This window comes from Equus quagga, chromosome 2 (assembly GCF_021613505.1).
Source record: "Equus quagga isolate Etosha38 chromosome 2, UCLA_HA_Equagga_1.0, whole genome shotgun sequence".
Classification (NCBI taxonomy): Eukaryota; Metazoa; Chordata; class Mammalia; order Perissodactyla; family Equidae; genus Equus; species Equus quagga.
This window is the reverse complement of record NC_060268.1, coordinates 1,641,842-1,657,979: the sequence shown is the minus strand read 5'-3', so window position 1 is coordinate 1,657,979 and position 16,138 is coordinate 1,641,842. Positions and strand designations below refer to the sequence as shown.

The following is a 16,138-nucleotide window of genomic DNA, read 5'->3' as shown; positions in this document are numbered from 1 at the left end:
TACCCACTTGAAATGGCCCTGATTCTGTTATTAATCATATACCAACTTGTTTGTGGACTTCTATATGTTTGGTTTGAACATTAAGTTGTTGAATACAACCTTGAGTAGAAATTATTTTTTCTCCCCAAAGCCTCAGTACATAGTTGTATATCCTAGTTGCAGGTCATTCTGGTTCCTCTATGTGGGATGCTGCCACAGTGTGGCCTGATGAGCCGTGCCATGTCCACGCCCAGGATCCGAACCAGTGAAACCCCAGGCCGCCGAAGCAGAATGCACGAACTTAAGCACTTGGCCCTGGGGCCAGCCCCCAGTGGAAATAGTTTTAAACACTTTCTATGATGCAACATTCAGGAAGAAAAAGGAATTTTAGTTGGGTTTAGAACAAGCTAAGGTAAATAGCACATAGCATAAATGATACACTATTTACTAATATAATCGCAGCTGACATTTAAAAAAATCAGAAAATAGTAAAAAAAAAAAAAAAAAAGACAAGGATGTAGAACAGTCTTCATGAAACTGATGATTCCATGCTGCAGAAAGGATTACAGATACGGTGAAATTAAGCATAGGCATACATTTAGTAGAACTCGAGAGAAAAGAGATGAACACTTCTCCCTCAGGTTTGATTACTGGGTGGTGAGGCAAACGGTTCACCACAGTTTAGTCTGGAGCTCCTTTTCTATTCTGCGTGGTTTTCAGCAAAACTACTAGATGAGTTAGGCAGTTGTAGTCATCTGCCTCGTCAAGTGCATTGTTTTGGGTTAAGGAAAAAAACCCAAAAACTATAAACTACTCACAGAAGTTGGATGTCCTTCCCTGTCATCTGAATCAAGGCTGCGTAACAAGAATAAGATAATCCTGGGACTCGTACTGAATCCACTATCAGCTCCATGCAAGGAGCTACCGACATCAGGGGGCCTTAGGAAACCACTGAACAGGCTGGGGGAGCCAGAGTTCTTGAACGGACGCCAGCATTTGGTGGATTACTTAGCAGTGAGTGAACAGGGTCAAATGCTCTCATGAAGAAAATCAACATAGCAGTAAATAGGGTGCAGAAGAAACCTTTTGAAGATACAGTAACCTACAACTTCAAAAACCGCAGCTGAGAACTGCTAGGAAATAGCAGCAGGACGTCAACCAAAATGGTGCTGATCTGTGAGAGGCGAGCTCCATGTTGCCCTGTATCCAGGGAACAGGCATGAAGAAGCTTTCTGAATAGGAGCAAAATCAAGGCCAAATCAAAGCTAGGAGTCCTCAATATCACTTTGGACTACTTTCTCATTATTAGCTATCTTCCAGTTGCCAGGATGGTATATATACACGTGTTATGTGGATATATATGCATGTGTGTGTATATATACATACGTACATATGTATAGTGTAAAAAGATATTTCAGGGAAAACATCAGTTTGCAACCTACTGTCTTTCATGGCCCAAGTGAAAGCTCACAAGCAGTGTCTTCTGAAACCCAGATTGCTATAGCCAGTCCTGCCTGTCGATCTGTCTCCAGGTTGGAGGCCGAGCTGGACAGAATGAAGTACTAATTACTTTCATGCTGACAGGCCTGTTCCTGCCAAGCCTGTAGGCCTTCTTCTCCTTGATCACCTCGTCAGCCATGGAGCCTGTGCCTCTGTGGGAAGGGCAACTGTGCCCATGGAGATGGGTTACGGTAAATCTGTCTCCCAGCAGAATGACTAAGACGCATCCTTTACTCAAGGCAAAGCATATTGAGAAATGCCTATAAACACATCATTAAATATATAAGCATGTGAACCACACTTTTATGATAATCCATATGATTTTAAATATTTTGAGCAACTCTTAAATCTCCCCAAAAATGTTTTAAAATATAAAAATCAAGAGAGCAAGCAGGGAATGGAATTTTAAACATTTTGATTTCAAGAACTAAAACTCTCCTCAAATATGATGTTGAGGCAATCTGAAAAGGCAGGAGATAGGATTCAAGGCAACAGACCCAGGGAAATATGGGGGTTCTATAAGTTTTTTTTTTTGAGGAAGACTGGCCCTGAGCTAACATCTGTGCCCATCTTCCTCTATTTTATATGTGGGATGCCTGCCACAGCATGGCTTGATAAGCAGTGCATAGGTCCACGCTTGGGATCCGAACCAGCAAACCCTGGGCTGCCAAAGCAGAGTGAGCAAACTTAACTGCTACACCACCTGGCTGGCCCCTCTGTAATCGACTTTTCACTTGTTGCATATGGTACAATGGACACACAAATCTTTTTTTTTGCTGAGGAAGATTTACCCTGAGCTAACATCTGTGCCAATCTTCCTCTATTTTGTATGTAGGTCACCACCACAGCATGGCCGTCAATGAGTGGTGTATGTCCACTCCCGGGAACAGAACCCAGGCCTCCAAAGCAGCGTACACTGAACTTAACAACTAAGTCATGGGACCAGCCCCACAAATCCTTTTTACATCTCTAATTCTGCCAGAGGTATGGGCAATAGATACGGTTTATATTCTGGTCATAAGGCCAGCTACTTAGATACAACAAAAATACAAGTGAAAATCTCAGCAAGTTTTTCCTTCCTGCCCTGGACGCCACCATCACACATGGAAGACTGCCTCTGGAATTTCCCTTCCAGTCCTGCCAAGTGGCTGCCCCCAGTTAGTTACTTCTGTTTCCTCCTGATGTTTTTTCAACATTGTGATTTCAATCAAATGTATGTTTCATTTTTTCAAATCATTGATTAACGCTTTTTTGTCATCCATCTCCAAGCTCCTTAGATGTTTGGAAATCGATAGTCCGGTTTCTTGGTGTAACAGTGGTACTTCTTGTTACCAAGGGCGGGAAGGATGCTACTGGTGGTCAGCTGAGGCAGGCACTGCAGCTGAAAATACAAACACAGAATCAGGGTCAATGCCGGCACTTTTCTCATTACTGATAACACATCGCGAAAGAGGTAAATAAGTTTTTCAGCACAGAAACGCTTTTTGTGCACAGAATCCAGGACCTGAGAAAGGACAAAATGTTTAAATTTAGTCTGTGCTTTTCCTTTTAAAGGCTTATTTTACACAAAAAAGCAAAACATCCACATTAAAGAAAATTTAGAGACTATGAAAAAGAAGGGAAAATCTACATGCTAACATTATTGCACAAAAGCATAGGTTCACAGGAGTTGAGAGCTTGCTGAGGCCTTAGGGGTCTTTTAAACCAATGCCTTGTCTTGTGTCAAAGACAACTGATGTGTGCAGCACTCAGGCCATGTGCCCACTTACTCCGAGTTAAAAAGGCGAACCTGCTCCCTGTGCTGCAGGGGAAACATCTGAATTTATTGTCAATATCACAGGAAAGTAAGGACATGCATCTGTTTTCTGTACTCTACCATTTGGCCTTAGGTGTCTGAAAAGCGAGTATTTTTTAGTAGTTTTAAATCAAATAGTTGAATCCTTCAGGACCTACAAATGATACACAAATTAGTGGAGTTCCCCTATTCTTTCAAGTAAAAATATGTCCATCAAACCCTTTACTCTTGAACACAAAGAAACAGCAAGACAGGGGCAACTCTGGAGGGAAGGTCTATTTCCAGCCCATTTTGCAACCTGGGTCATAAATGACAGAATAAAACAAGAGCGTTCCTGACTTGGTAACGCTGCTCTACCTCGGGGCCCTGGAGTTCATGCTGCACCTGCTCCTAACGGACCATCCACCCTCTTCTCTCCCCCACACCTCACACACACCACCCAGATGCCACTCAGTGTGGAGGCTGCAAAAGGAAAGACTAAGAAAAGGTCATTCACAGCTAAGGGCAGACCCAGAGGGACCAGGAGCAGCCAGCTCATTGCAGTTGTGGTTCCAACTGCGGTCATTCTAAGCTATGACAGCTTTCTGCTTATGACAAGACACTGAATGCAGGTCATTCTGCCGCTTTACACCAATCACGACTCTTCACAGGCACCCAGTGTGCAGCTTGGACGCTGTTCTCTGGTTAAACTCCTGTCTGGGCTGTCACGGAAGCACCCATCACGGCATTGACCGTAGCTGGCTCTGACGACTGAAGGATCAGGGAGGAAAACGGTTCCTTTTTTGGATAAATCTGGAATGTCAGTCAACACTAAAGGTAAACGTGATGACAGCAAGCTGCCTGGGATCAATCTGATTCCCTTTTCTGGAGCATAAGAAGCATGCTCAGCTGCACTGATCCCCGTGCACCCGGCTGAGACCTGTGCTCATCACGCCAAACACCCCTGCCCTGTGTGGCAACAGGGAACTGTGGGCAGGGACACAGTTAGAATCCAGGGAGAAGGAGCCTTGGGAGGCAGGTGTCTGTGGGGCCCGGGTTGGCAGATCACGTGACCTGCTTCCTCGCAATGGAATGAGGACGCTGGAGCGGCAAGGCGGCTGCCACCTTAGGTACAGATGAAGACTCTGCCCAGGTGGCAGGTACAAGAGCCTCAGAAACTGCAGCCCTGCACACGTCTGTAGGCCCGGCCCCGTATTTACCCCTGGCAGGTGCTTCTGGGCCTGTCTCAGGGTCCTCCTTGTTGGTCTGTCGTGCTGCTTTGCCAAATCCCCTATTTCTCTGATGCTGTCAAAATACGGGTGCTGTAACAGCTGTTCACACGTGAGCCTCTCAGCAGGATTCATGTGGAGACAGCCCTGAAAGAACAGAAAATTCCCTCCTCTTACTTCTTTAAAATTGTACTAACCTATTAAGAACATCTTTCTTCTTTCAAAGATTAAACTCTTCAATTGGGAACAAAAGGGGGAAAAAAGTAGGAAAAACACACCAATCATGATCTGAGTTCCTTCCACAATCATTCCTAAATGGATAAGCACATACATTATTCATAAATAGTTTCTAGAAATGGTAACAAAAAATCATTTTCTCCACCTTGTTCTGTTCTTGATGCAGTTGGTGCCCCGCCCAGAGGGGGCAGGATACAATTTTTTTAGTTTAACTCAGTGTCCAACTGGAATAATCCACCTGACTGGTTTGGTCTCTTGCATTTACTTTGTGGAAAACTAGCTTTATTTAAAAACTAACACACATGGTAAAAATAAAATCCATACAGGATTCAGCAAAGTCTCTCCACCACTCCAGCTCTCCTATTTCCCTTTTAAAACCAGCTATCCTTTTTTTTTTTGGTATATTCTTCCAGAAACAGTCTGCATTAGAAGCACAGATGTGCATGTGTGCACACGACAGACACCCCTTCATATTACGTCTGTCTCAACTATGAGCTTCGCCAGGAAGTAGGCCACAGGGCGCAAGCCTGGGTAGATTAAACCTCACGACTACACACCCAAGGAACTTTTTTTTTTTGAGGAAGATTAGCCCTGAGCTAACTGCTGCCAATCCTCCTCTTTTTGCTGAGGAAGACTGGCCCTGAGCTAACATCCGTGCACATCTTCCTCTACTTTATATGTGGGACGCCTACCACAGCATGGCGTGCCAATTGGTGCCGTGTCCGCAACCGGGATCTGAACTGGCGAACACCGGGCTGCTGAAGCAGAATGTGTGAACTCAACTGCTGCACCACTGGGCCGGCCTCTGTCTTATTTTTTAAAATCATATTATAAATGTATCAGTAAATGTATTAAATATTTTTGGATACGGGTGGAACATTGAGTGTAACATTTTACATAAGAGCCATGTATTTCTGAAATGTATATATAAATCAAGTTTTAAAATCAAAACCTACTTCAAATATAAGGAGCTGGCATTTAAAAGGATCCTTTGGCTACGCATTTTTTTGAAGAAAAATATCCCTTTGTAAAACACCACCCGTCTAAAATTTCTATTTTGTGGAAATTTAGATTTCAGTTATAATGTTAGGTTGATCTAAAGTGAAAAACACAGATGTTTTCACTGTAATAAAATGTGACCCACTTTAAAAATTGAAAGTATTTATACTTTTGAAAGGAGAAGAAGAATTCTAAAAGGAACACTTTCCAATTCCTGGCCTGACAAATCTTTCCAATTCCCCAGTGGTAACCCAGCCAGTGCTTCTGGTCTGCTGGAAACAATGATTTTACCTTTAAGAGCCCCAGGGCAGGATAAGAGATGTTTGGGAATTTTAATTCCAGAGGTTCCTGTTTAAAAAAAAAAAAGACAAGAGAGAGGGGTTTTATTTACAGTATGTATTCAAAGATAAGGTCAGCTCAGATTGAATTTCTTTTGAGTGAGAGAAGTGGCTTCCTGGCACCTTTCTCTCCTCCTCCTCCCTCCGCCCAGCCCACCTCCACCTGAAACAAACTGCCGGCGGCCGGTTTCAAAAGCTCCTTCTCTCTAAGCTGCTCTTCCAAATTTTCTTCCTAACCACTCCTTTCATTTCCTGAAGAACTGATGCTGGTAGTGAATGATGAGGGAAAACTCATGAAAGAGGAAAAAAACACTTGTTGAGTTATTGTTATTTCCTTTTTTCTGCCTCAATTTATGTAACTTGCCTTGCCTCAGAACAATTTTTGGCATTTATATTGGCATTTATTTAGAGGAGTCCTAATTACTGCATTTATTGGCATTTACATAAAGGGAGCTTCAAAATAGATTTTTCTCCTACTCAGGTGAACAGATGCTTCTCGGCATCCTGGAATAAACACTGTTTCCTCCTCCAATGAGAGCCTGCTGTTTCCCTGATCATCCCACTGTTTGCGGAGTCTCCCTTTGTCCATATAAGGCTATTTGCTGCAGTCACATGCTGGAGACAATCAGGAATAACGAACACGGACACCAAAGGGGGAGGAAGGCTGAACGTCAGGCAGATGGCAGGCCAGTTAAAGAGACACCACTGACGAAGAGGCCAACCCAGGAGGGCCCTGAAAACATGAGAGCCAGCCGAGCTGAGCCGAATAAACGCACGGCGTGCGTGTGGGTGTGCGTGTGCACGTGTGCAGACGGCAGCGTGTGAGGGGAGGCTGGAGTGGCTGGCCGGGCCCATCGAATGAAACACCATCCCTGCTGCTGCGGTCAAGCTTAAGCGCACCGTGTTATTTTGGAGAAGGAGTCAGTCAACAAAACCAATTCCTGAGTGTGCACTTCTTAATCACTGATAAGAGTAAGAGATAAAAGCCTCAGCTTTGGAGTTCCCTAAGATCCATAGAAAAAAATCCTAAAGCAGGTTTGTATTACCCCTAAGAGTAGCCTTTTTCCTCCATAGCTTAAATATTTCTCTCACTATTTCTGTGTGTTGAACCCCAGCACCACTGGGGATCGCCATGACATTGCTGACATCCAGCTCTGCTGTCTCAGCGACAACGCCTAGGATGAGGCCCCGGTTGGCTGTGACATGACGGCCCATCCTGCCTGCCGAGCCGGTTTCCCAGCCCCAGAAGCAGCCGGCATCCGGGCAGGAGGCAGGATTGCTGACCAGCAGAGGGCCTCAGACACAGATGTTCCCGGACACAGCCCCCGAGCTGCTGCTTCCTGTGTTCCTGTCAACAGGAAATGCCCTGCAAGACAACCTCTGGGAAGCCGTAGGGAGCGCCTCACACTTGTGAAACCTGGGTTGTTTCTGAGGCTTCACCGGTTGACAAGCGAACAGGAAATCGCTAAGGGATATTTAGTGTGGAACTGGGGATGTCCAGGTCACGAGGGAGCCAGCTGGGTCACCTCCCATATGCCCAGTGTCGTTCCTACCTTTTCGTCCTGGCAGGCTCCCGGCGTGACCCACTTTTCCTATTGCCAGCGCTGCAGGAGGGGGCGGCGATGGGGAGAGGGGGAACGTGGAAGCCTTCACTGTGGGACAAGCCAAGAGGCTGAGGGGACAGACAGCTCAGATGGAATCTGATGGAATTTCCATGTGGAAACTGACCAGCTGGAGGGTTAGTTTCAATTTGAAAGTATCTTCCTTAGACGGTGGAATCTCAGGATTTCACAAACCTTAATTGTGCTCTGAGATGTTTTTGATTATAATACAGACTCATTAGAAGACATTCAGAAATATAAAATATCATGAAAGAAAAAAGTCACCCCAACACAGAGATATCCACTGTTAATATTTTGGTATAAATCCTTACAGCCATTTATTTCACAGATGTAAAAAGCTTTGCATGATTTTCCAGAGGTTGTCATATTATTTTATCTTTACATACGTAAAAATATGCTTGTATATTTGTCAAATATTTATTAAAATTCTGTCAAATTATACTTTTGTATAACTATTTTTTCATTTAGCAATATGTTGGGGACTTTTTTTTCAGATGAATGCACATAAAATCTAATTATTTTTAGTGGCTATGTGGTACTTCTATTGTAAGGATATAGAAGTACCTTATTTAATTATTTAGTTGATTAATTATTTCATTAATCCCCTACTGATGGGACACTAAAGGAAATGATTCTATTAAAGAATGCCACATCTTTATGCCCTTGTCTAATGGTTTCATTGGAGTAAATTCTTGAAAGTGCGTGAAGGGTATGCACATTTTTTATTTTTTCAGTTTTTTTAAACGAGTGTTTTCCCCATATTGGCCACAGAGGACAGGCACCAGGGGGAGGCTGGCCAAGCAAGTTCATTCCCTAGTTCCCCCACGGTCTGGGCAGCCAGAGCAGGGCAGACTCAGGGATTTGGACAAAGCCTGACTTTCCTGGATGAGTCATTGTCTAAACGTTCATTGGCTCTGAGCTACTCGCTTCAACTGCTGAAAATGATGGTGGACAGGCGAGGCCAGGGCACTGGCTAACGTCTGCTCTCCGCAGCCTCTAAAGCAGCACTGAAGGCCAGGGCCTTGCTAGCCGATTCACCCCGTTTTTCTTTTCACTCAGACCGACCTTCCAGTGCAGAGTGGGCTGTAGGGCTCAGGCAGGTGAGTAACTACCCAAACCCAGTTAGCCTGCACCTCTCCGTGTAAACAGAATGAAACCACTTAAACAGCCTGGAAACCTGAGCCCTGACATGCAGAGCTCTTTCCAAAGCGGGTCACTCACCATGTCTTCAGGGTCTGGGATTTTCGCCCCACTGAAGTACTGATTCGCACTAAACACCTGCTGGTGCCTAGGGATGAGGTCTCCTTCGCACAAGAAGAAAGAGGGAGGGAGAAAGAGAAGGGTCAGCAAGCTCTGGTCTGCGGTTTCCCTCCTTCCGTGTGTGTCCGTCTGTGCCTACCTTGAGGCCTGCAGTGTGCTCTTAATTGGAGGGAGAGGTGCTGAGAGGTACTCAACACCCTGTGCTGAGCCGACAGGGGACGGACGAAGCACCGAGTTAGGCCCTGAGGAGCACGGGAAGCAGAGGCTGCAAGGCTCCTGCCCGTCAAGGGCTCACAACATATGGAGAAATCCAAACCAAGCAACCAGCGGCACACACGCAGACCAGACAACACATTTTTTTAAATAGCAAGTGCAACAACTGCAAATCAAAATTGAGGTAACTGAATCCTGATGGGTAGAGCTAGAAATGTACTAGCCCAGCACTCGGAACTGTGCCTGACACAGAGCAAGCCCTCCAAATATCGGATATCGAGGAAAGGAGGGAGGGAGGGAGGAAGAGGGATGGAAGGAAACAAATTATGGAAGATCTTCTAGCTGGAAGGAATACATTTCCAAATTGGAACCAGATTTTCTCATTTCGCCAAATAGCAATCACTTGGACATCCCATTTTATCTACTGCTGAGAAGTACTTGCGATGTGAAGACATGAAACTAGAGGAGCATTCCTACATTCTGGGGGATGACGCGAGGCTCACCCTGCCCACACTTCCGCCAACTCAGCTAAAATCCTCCTCCTGTAAAATTCTCGGGATATTACACTTGGAGAAGAATTCTGCTCAGAGAGTATCAGGAGATTCTCGGAAGGGCGCCCTGGGGTCCCCGCAGGCCCACTCCCCAGAGCTGAGTGAAAACCAGACCCCCAACCAGGCCCCGGAAATGCCAACCAGGCCTCAGAAATGCTGCTGCTGGCCAGGGCTGGAGTTCCCGCCTGGGGCCTCAAGGTGTCCAATTTTACCCATTTGTTTCAGAACTTTCTCACTCAAATCCAAAAGCTGCTGTCCCGCCCCATTTTGGATGAGCAGCCAAAACATACTCTCCCATGCCCTGCCCCAGATCTCTGTGGGCTTCATCCTGAGCACACTGCCTGGACTTCAGTAAACTTTTTCCATCCGAGAGTTGGAGGGGACACCAAGAGGGCACCCTGAAATCACCAGGGAAACACAGCAAAGGAGGCAGAACAACCCGGAAGGGCCCCAAAGTGCCTTCCACGTCACTGCAAAAAGCCATCAGCACATATTTACTGCCTGCTGTGTGTGGATGTCGAAGGACAATAAACAGAAATGGAAGACATGATCTCACCCTCAGGGAGCTTACAGCATCTTTGGGAAGATAGAAGGACGAGGACATGTAAACCTGGAGACTGCAGGTGCTGGTGAGTTCAGAGAAGAGTCGCTTCCCCACGGGACACTCAGGGGAGGCGTGGCTCCGCTCCCTGGCTTGTGAGGAAGGCAATCGCTATCCAGATCTTTCCATCTGCCCCTCTCCTCTGCTCTCCCCAGCCCCCATGAGAACAAAAAAAATGGAAGGGCGTTGGGGTGGGAAAGCAAGACAAGGAGAGCGACCTTGGGGAACCAGCCTTTCTCCCTGACCCTGAGAAGACAGACTCTTCCCTCACAGCGTCTGAACAATACACACCAGCCTGGCAGGCTGGGGTCAAGGACAGCCAAAGAACAAGTTACCACATTGTCAGAAATGAAATAAAACTCCACAGCAAGCTGTAAACGGCTAAGCTCTCATAGAAATGCAAGTCGTCACTACTGCCATGATCATTTTTCAGAGTTTAACTTGATCCCAACCATGCTGAAGAGAGAATCTGTGTCTTTTGGACAATTAGTATGCACCCAAAGTTATTGATTCTCTTTCTTAAGACAAACGTGGACACCTTTTAAGGAGTCATTTGAATGAGGCCCCAGGAGGTTCCCTCTTTCGTAACCGTAAAGGCATAACATGAGACCAGGAATCTGGCTCTGCCCAGCACTGACGTGGGTCAACCATCCACATTTCCAAAAGGCAGGATGAAAACACCACTTACCCAAGGTTTTCCTAATCAGATAGAGCTGATCCACGTCCGACTTTCCTGGCCACAAAGGCACCCCTGCTAGCAGCTCGGCAAAGACACAGCCAATTGCCCAAACATCTACAGGGGGGCCATACTGCGTGTCCCCCACCAACAGCTCCGGGGAGCGGTACCACCTGGTGGCCACGTAGTCTGTGTAGTAGTCACTTGGTCCAGCTGGCCAGTGATGGGACATGGAAAACAGAGAGAGCAGGGGAACCCGGCATCAAAATGGGAGGGGAGACTTGACAAATTAAGCTGTGCCCCATCCTGCGGTTTTTCTAAAGCAGTGGTTCTCAGAGCCAGTTTCACATTAAACTCACCTGGAACACAGTATTGTTAAAATTACTGATGCTGGTGGCCTTCCACAGTCCAATTAAGCCGGAAACCCTGTAGGAGGGTCCAAGTGTGTCACTGTGGTTTTTAAAGTTATAGTTCATAGCTCCTGAGATGATTCTAATCTGCAGCCAAAGTTGAAAACCACTTATCTAAAATAGTACTTCTGAAAAGCTCTATTTTAGCAAAAAATGGTAGAAACCAGGAGGGCAACATGCTTTATAATAAGCTCTTTACTTTGGTATAATTAACGTATGGCATACATTTCGAAACCACTGTATGTATCTACACTTTTTCAATAATTACAGAAGTGTAATTTATAGCAGGCTTATGCCCTAAGTATACAAGAACTAGCTTTCTATAGCATTGAGATCCTTTATTATGTAAACAATCTTTCCGTCTTTTATGTGTAACTAAAGAAAACTTCGATACTCACTCAAAAGCCGAGCAAATCCAAAGTCACAAAGCTTAATCACTGACTGTTTTGTGATGAGGATATTTTCTGGTTTCACGTCTCTATGTATGCACTAGTCAGAAACATCAAAACAAAAACAGATTATTAAGGAGCAACTATAATACATGGGATAAATAAAACGTGAATATTTAGCAAATATTTGAAAAATCATTTCAACCTCTCACCGGCCTTTTGGATAAAAGGCTGCAAAATAGCAGCCTAAAATAACTCCAGTACCCTACCTATCATGGCCTGAATCACCCCAAATTCCTGCAGGGCCCACAGGGACCCAGAAGGGTGAAAGGAAAAATGAAAGCAGGGTAGCCAGACTTGGAAAAAAAAAAATACAGGACACCCAGTTAAATTTGAATTTTAGATAAACAATAAATAATTTAGGGAACATACTTATACTAAAAGGCTATGATCGTTTATCTGAAATTCACATTTAACTGGGTGTCCTGTATTGAATCTGGCAGCCCCGGTGAAGCAAACTGTTAAAGACTCTGGGTGAGGCCCGCCTGGTGGTTGCAGGAGCTGCAAGTTGGGGCCTAAGCAGAATTCACGATTCAGTTGTTTGCCTGAGAACAGGACACAGGGGGCCATAAACAGGACAAGCTCCAGGCTCGCTGAGATAAGCCGAGGAAGAGAAGGGCAGAATCAGGAGTCCCGAGAGCTCCCTTCCAGCTCTGACATTCGTCCTCACGAGATAAACAGAGCAGGCGGCGCTCAGCCTCTGGGGAGAGTCGCTAGATGTCAGCTCCATCACACACACATCAAGGGTTCTCAGCGCTGCATCCACCCCCACCCCCCGGGGGGTAGCCCCCACGTCACAGTTCAGACTCAAATCACCTGCGGTTTCCAAACCCCACTGGCACTGTTTAACAGGGCCATGTTAGAAGAACATCTAAGGATCTTCACATGGTTTTCTTATGAAATCACAATTTTCTTGGCAAAGAACAAATCAACAACCTAATTAACAGTGACATAAAAACAACAGTTGGGTCAAAATACTGTTCAGGGTTCCTAATGATCGTCCCCTCTTCCAGGCGTTTTCCTCTCTGGAGAAGACTGGATCCTCTGCGTCTGAGAGACCCTCTTGCTTGCAGCTGAAACCCTGGGGTACTCTGGACTTTCCAGAATTTGGAGAGAAGACAGAGATTCCTCTTGGGCCTGGCCTAGTTCCCACTCCAGAGGACCCTCAGGGTGAAAGATCAGGGTCAGTGTTCCCTATGGGCACTTATTATTTTGGAAAAACTGGGGAGAGACAATTTCTGAATTATTTTATCACAGTCTATCTGGTTCTCAGCAGTTAATGGCCCTGAGATCTCCACTCTTTTACCACTGGCTTCACATGTTACTATAAATGGGTACATCCGTGAGCATCGTGATGACAGATGGTTGGAGGACTTGTATGCAAGAACGCACTCCTATTCTGTTCTGGGAACTCTTTACAAGCCTCTACCCCCTCCCTCATCAGCTCAAGTGGACAAATAGAGCCTCTGGGGCTTTCCAGGGATGGCGGTATGCATCCCACTTATCTCCACAGGGCCTTCATGTGGTCTCTCTTGCTCCCCCGTCCTAAAACCTGCTCTCAGGAGAGTGTAAATAGGAATATAAGGTGTCTGCCCTGCCTGGTATACATGCATGTTGACAAGGATTGTGGCCCTTAGCCAGGTGGAGGCTCAGGAGGGAGAAGTGCTGGCTACTCTCACATTTTCTCCTCTGGGAAGGCAGCTTCAGGAAAAATCATTTAGAACCACACAAGGAAGGGAATGCAGCCCCACCAGCTAAACTGACCCTGGCCGTCAGCAGGATGATGCACTGCAGTCAAATCACCCGTGTGGCCAAGTGCAGATCTGGCCCTGGTATTGGCTTCTGTGTGCAGGAAGTGGCAGTGTCGTATCGGAGCGAGTGGCAGGCTTCCAGCACCTGTGAAGTCATGCCGCCACCGGGGCAGCGTCCACGTGCCTCCCACCAGGCCTGGCTGTGGCTGGAGCGTCGACGGCCCCCCTGGGCTGCTCCATTCCAGACGTGGCCCTCGTATCTCACCAAAGCAGACATGAGCACTGTGCAGGGTGCTTGGCCGTCCGCCTGCTGCAGCTGCGCAGGTGTGAGTGACCTGGGGCTCCGATCCCCAGTTTCAGACCTTTTGAGGCACCATACCAATACGGGCTCCAGGAGGATGGGATCCCACCTAACTCTGAGTCGTTTCTAATCAGTATCAATGCATAACTACTTTCTTAAAATTATAAAAACGCACCTTTTATGTCACCTGAACAAGAAGGAAGAGCTAGGTCAGCATTTTTAGCCTCTACTCACCCCAACCAGGCTTAAAAAGATTTGGGTGAAAAATTATATACACAAAATGATCGACAAAGGCTCCACCTCAGCTTAAGGGCCTCCTTCTGTTTTTTCAAGGGAGAACATGAGACTTACATTGTGTTTATGGCAAAAATTTACAGCTTGCAGTGTCTGCCAAGTAATGCTCTTCACGAGATGTTCTGGAACCCTAATGAAAATAAGAAGCAGCACAGACACATTCTTTAGTGTAGCCATGGAATTCAGCTCAAAAAAAGACACAAGTAAACCAAGACGAGGCTAATTAGTAAAAGATCCCAGGTGACACCAGAGTCGTTGAACTCCTGGGGCAGAGCGTCCACAGGCCCAACGTGTAGAGAACATGCGATTGGCACACTGCTGAGTTCTAGGGCAGCAAGGTCACAACGATGCCGACAGCCACATCTGCAAGGAGGGACCACGAAGACGCACAGGGATTTCAACAAGGGTTCACAACCACCCCCTCAAACTTCTGGGACACCCCTGGGAAACCGCCTGGTAACTGAAGCTCCATTTCTACAAGGAGCTTTCTGTTGATGGGAAGTTAGTGAAAATACAGCATAAAAGATGCTGTTTATTTTTTCAAGTTGCCCCACATTGATGATCTTAAGCGGAACGCATCTCCCATGTGAGAGCACATGGTTTCTGCAGACTCCAGAGGCAGCATTTTTTTTAGGGTAGTGAAGATTTTACTGAAGATAAGGAAGAGATTTACATTGCACATCATGTTACAAAAAATAATTAAAAGCTCACGTAGTCCTCTTGGTTCTTTCCCTGTGCTCTCCTCTCTGGGAGCCAGGTGCATCCCACTCGTGTCTTTCTGGCCTGTCCTCTATCAGTGTCTAAACTCGGTGCCACTGCTCCAAGCTCTTCTTTTCTGACTCTGAGTTTATACCAACAGAGCAACCAGGAGCCCCAGCAGATCTTTTGTGTAAATTAGGAAAAGGCACCTCCTCTGGGGCATTTAAATATATATATATATATCAGGCACTGAGTGAAATGGATACAGAAAGAGTACATTTATTTCCAGAGACCCCACCCACCAGCTGGACGTAGTGTTTTTGTGATCAAACATTAAACAAACTTGTTGTGGTCCTCAGCCAGAACTAATCAGTAGACCCGGGAGGAAATGCTTGAACAGTTCTGTGACCAAAAGAGCCATTTCCAGCCTCTGGGAGGGGCTAGGAGGCCACCGTTGTCACAGACCAGATGTTCAGGAAATCCTTTCAAGCAGATCAGAGGACGCTTGCAAAGAGGAGGAGACATTGTGGAGGAAATGAAGAGGCCACTTCCAAGAAGAAGAGCTAGGACAGTTCTGGAGCAAAACTATGTCCCTGGGCTTGAAGTAGCTTCTCTCCAAATTCTCTCCCTTGTTCTAGTGGCATATAGGCACAGATGTTAGCAAAACTCACCTGGCTAGAAAGAAGCCCTAGAAAAACACAATGAAGAGGGCATTTCAAAGGAAACGCTTTCCCCCAGCCTCCGTGTTTTGTCGAGAAAAAATGGAATATATTTTGATTATTTAATTACTTAAGATTTAATATAAGGTTATCAGTGCAGGTACCTTTAGTCTCTAAGAACATTTCTCAAAGAAATTATGCAAAGAGAGTATTTAGAAGTAAATTATAATAGCATATCATTAATGTTCCTCTAAGGCTGAGCACATCCTTACACAATTCTCAAATGTAAAAACTCCGTACAAACTGCCTAGTGTCGCCTTGGGTTGGCTCCTCACTTTACTTCTTTATCACTCCGTTTCTTCTCTGAAATGCTAGGGCCTCAGACTCTGAGATCCTTTTTAGCTGACGATGGTAGGAGCCAGGTTTTCACTGTCGGAGAAGAGAGTTACAAATATGGACTGGGAGAAAACTAAAATCTATTCTGTGATGTTGGACTGGAATTGGATATACTCATATGTACAGAAGATGCCGGGCTGGAAGGAGTGCCTCTTATATAGGGCGGTCCAGAAAGCTTCTCTGCTAAAAACAACATCTGA

The 16,138-nt window shown here is 45.8% G+C and overlaps 1 protein-coding gene across 1 annotated transcript in view; it reads right to left on the bottom strand.

The window, feature by feature from the left end:
* Positions 1-125: 125 nt before the first annotated feature.
* Positions 126-16,138, bottom strand: part of CDKL1 (cyclin dependent kinase like 1) — a 56,868-nt gene continuing 40,855 nt past the window's right edge. The window contains exons 3-9 of the mRNA XM_046655374.1: positions 14,242-14,314; positions 11,788-11,878; positions 10,992-11,192; positions 8,900-8,982; positions 6,010-6,066; positions 4,474-4,629; positions 126-2,860 (exon numbers count right to left, since the gene is read on the bottom strand). Coding sequence (XP_046511330.1) covers positions 2,753-2,860; positions 4,474-4,629; positions 6,010-6,066; positions 8,900-8,982; positions 10,992-11,192; positions 11,788-11,878; positions 14,242-14,314 — 769 coding nt within the window. The 3' untranslated portion in view covers positions 126-2,752. The remainder of the gene's footprint in view (positions 2,861-4,473; positions 4,630-6,009; positions 6,067-8,899; positions 8,983-10,991; positions 11,193-11,787; positions 11,879-14,241; positions 14,315-16,138) is intronic.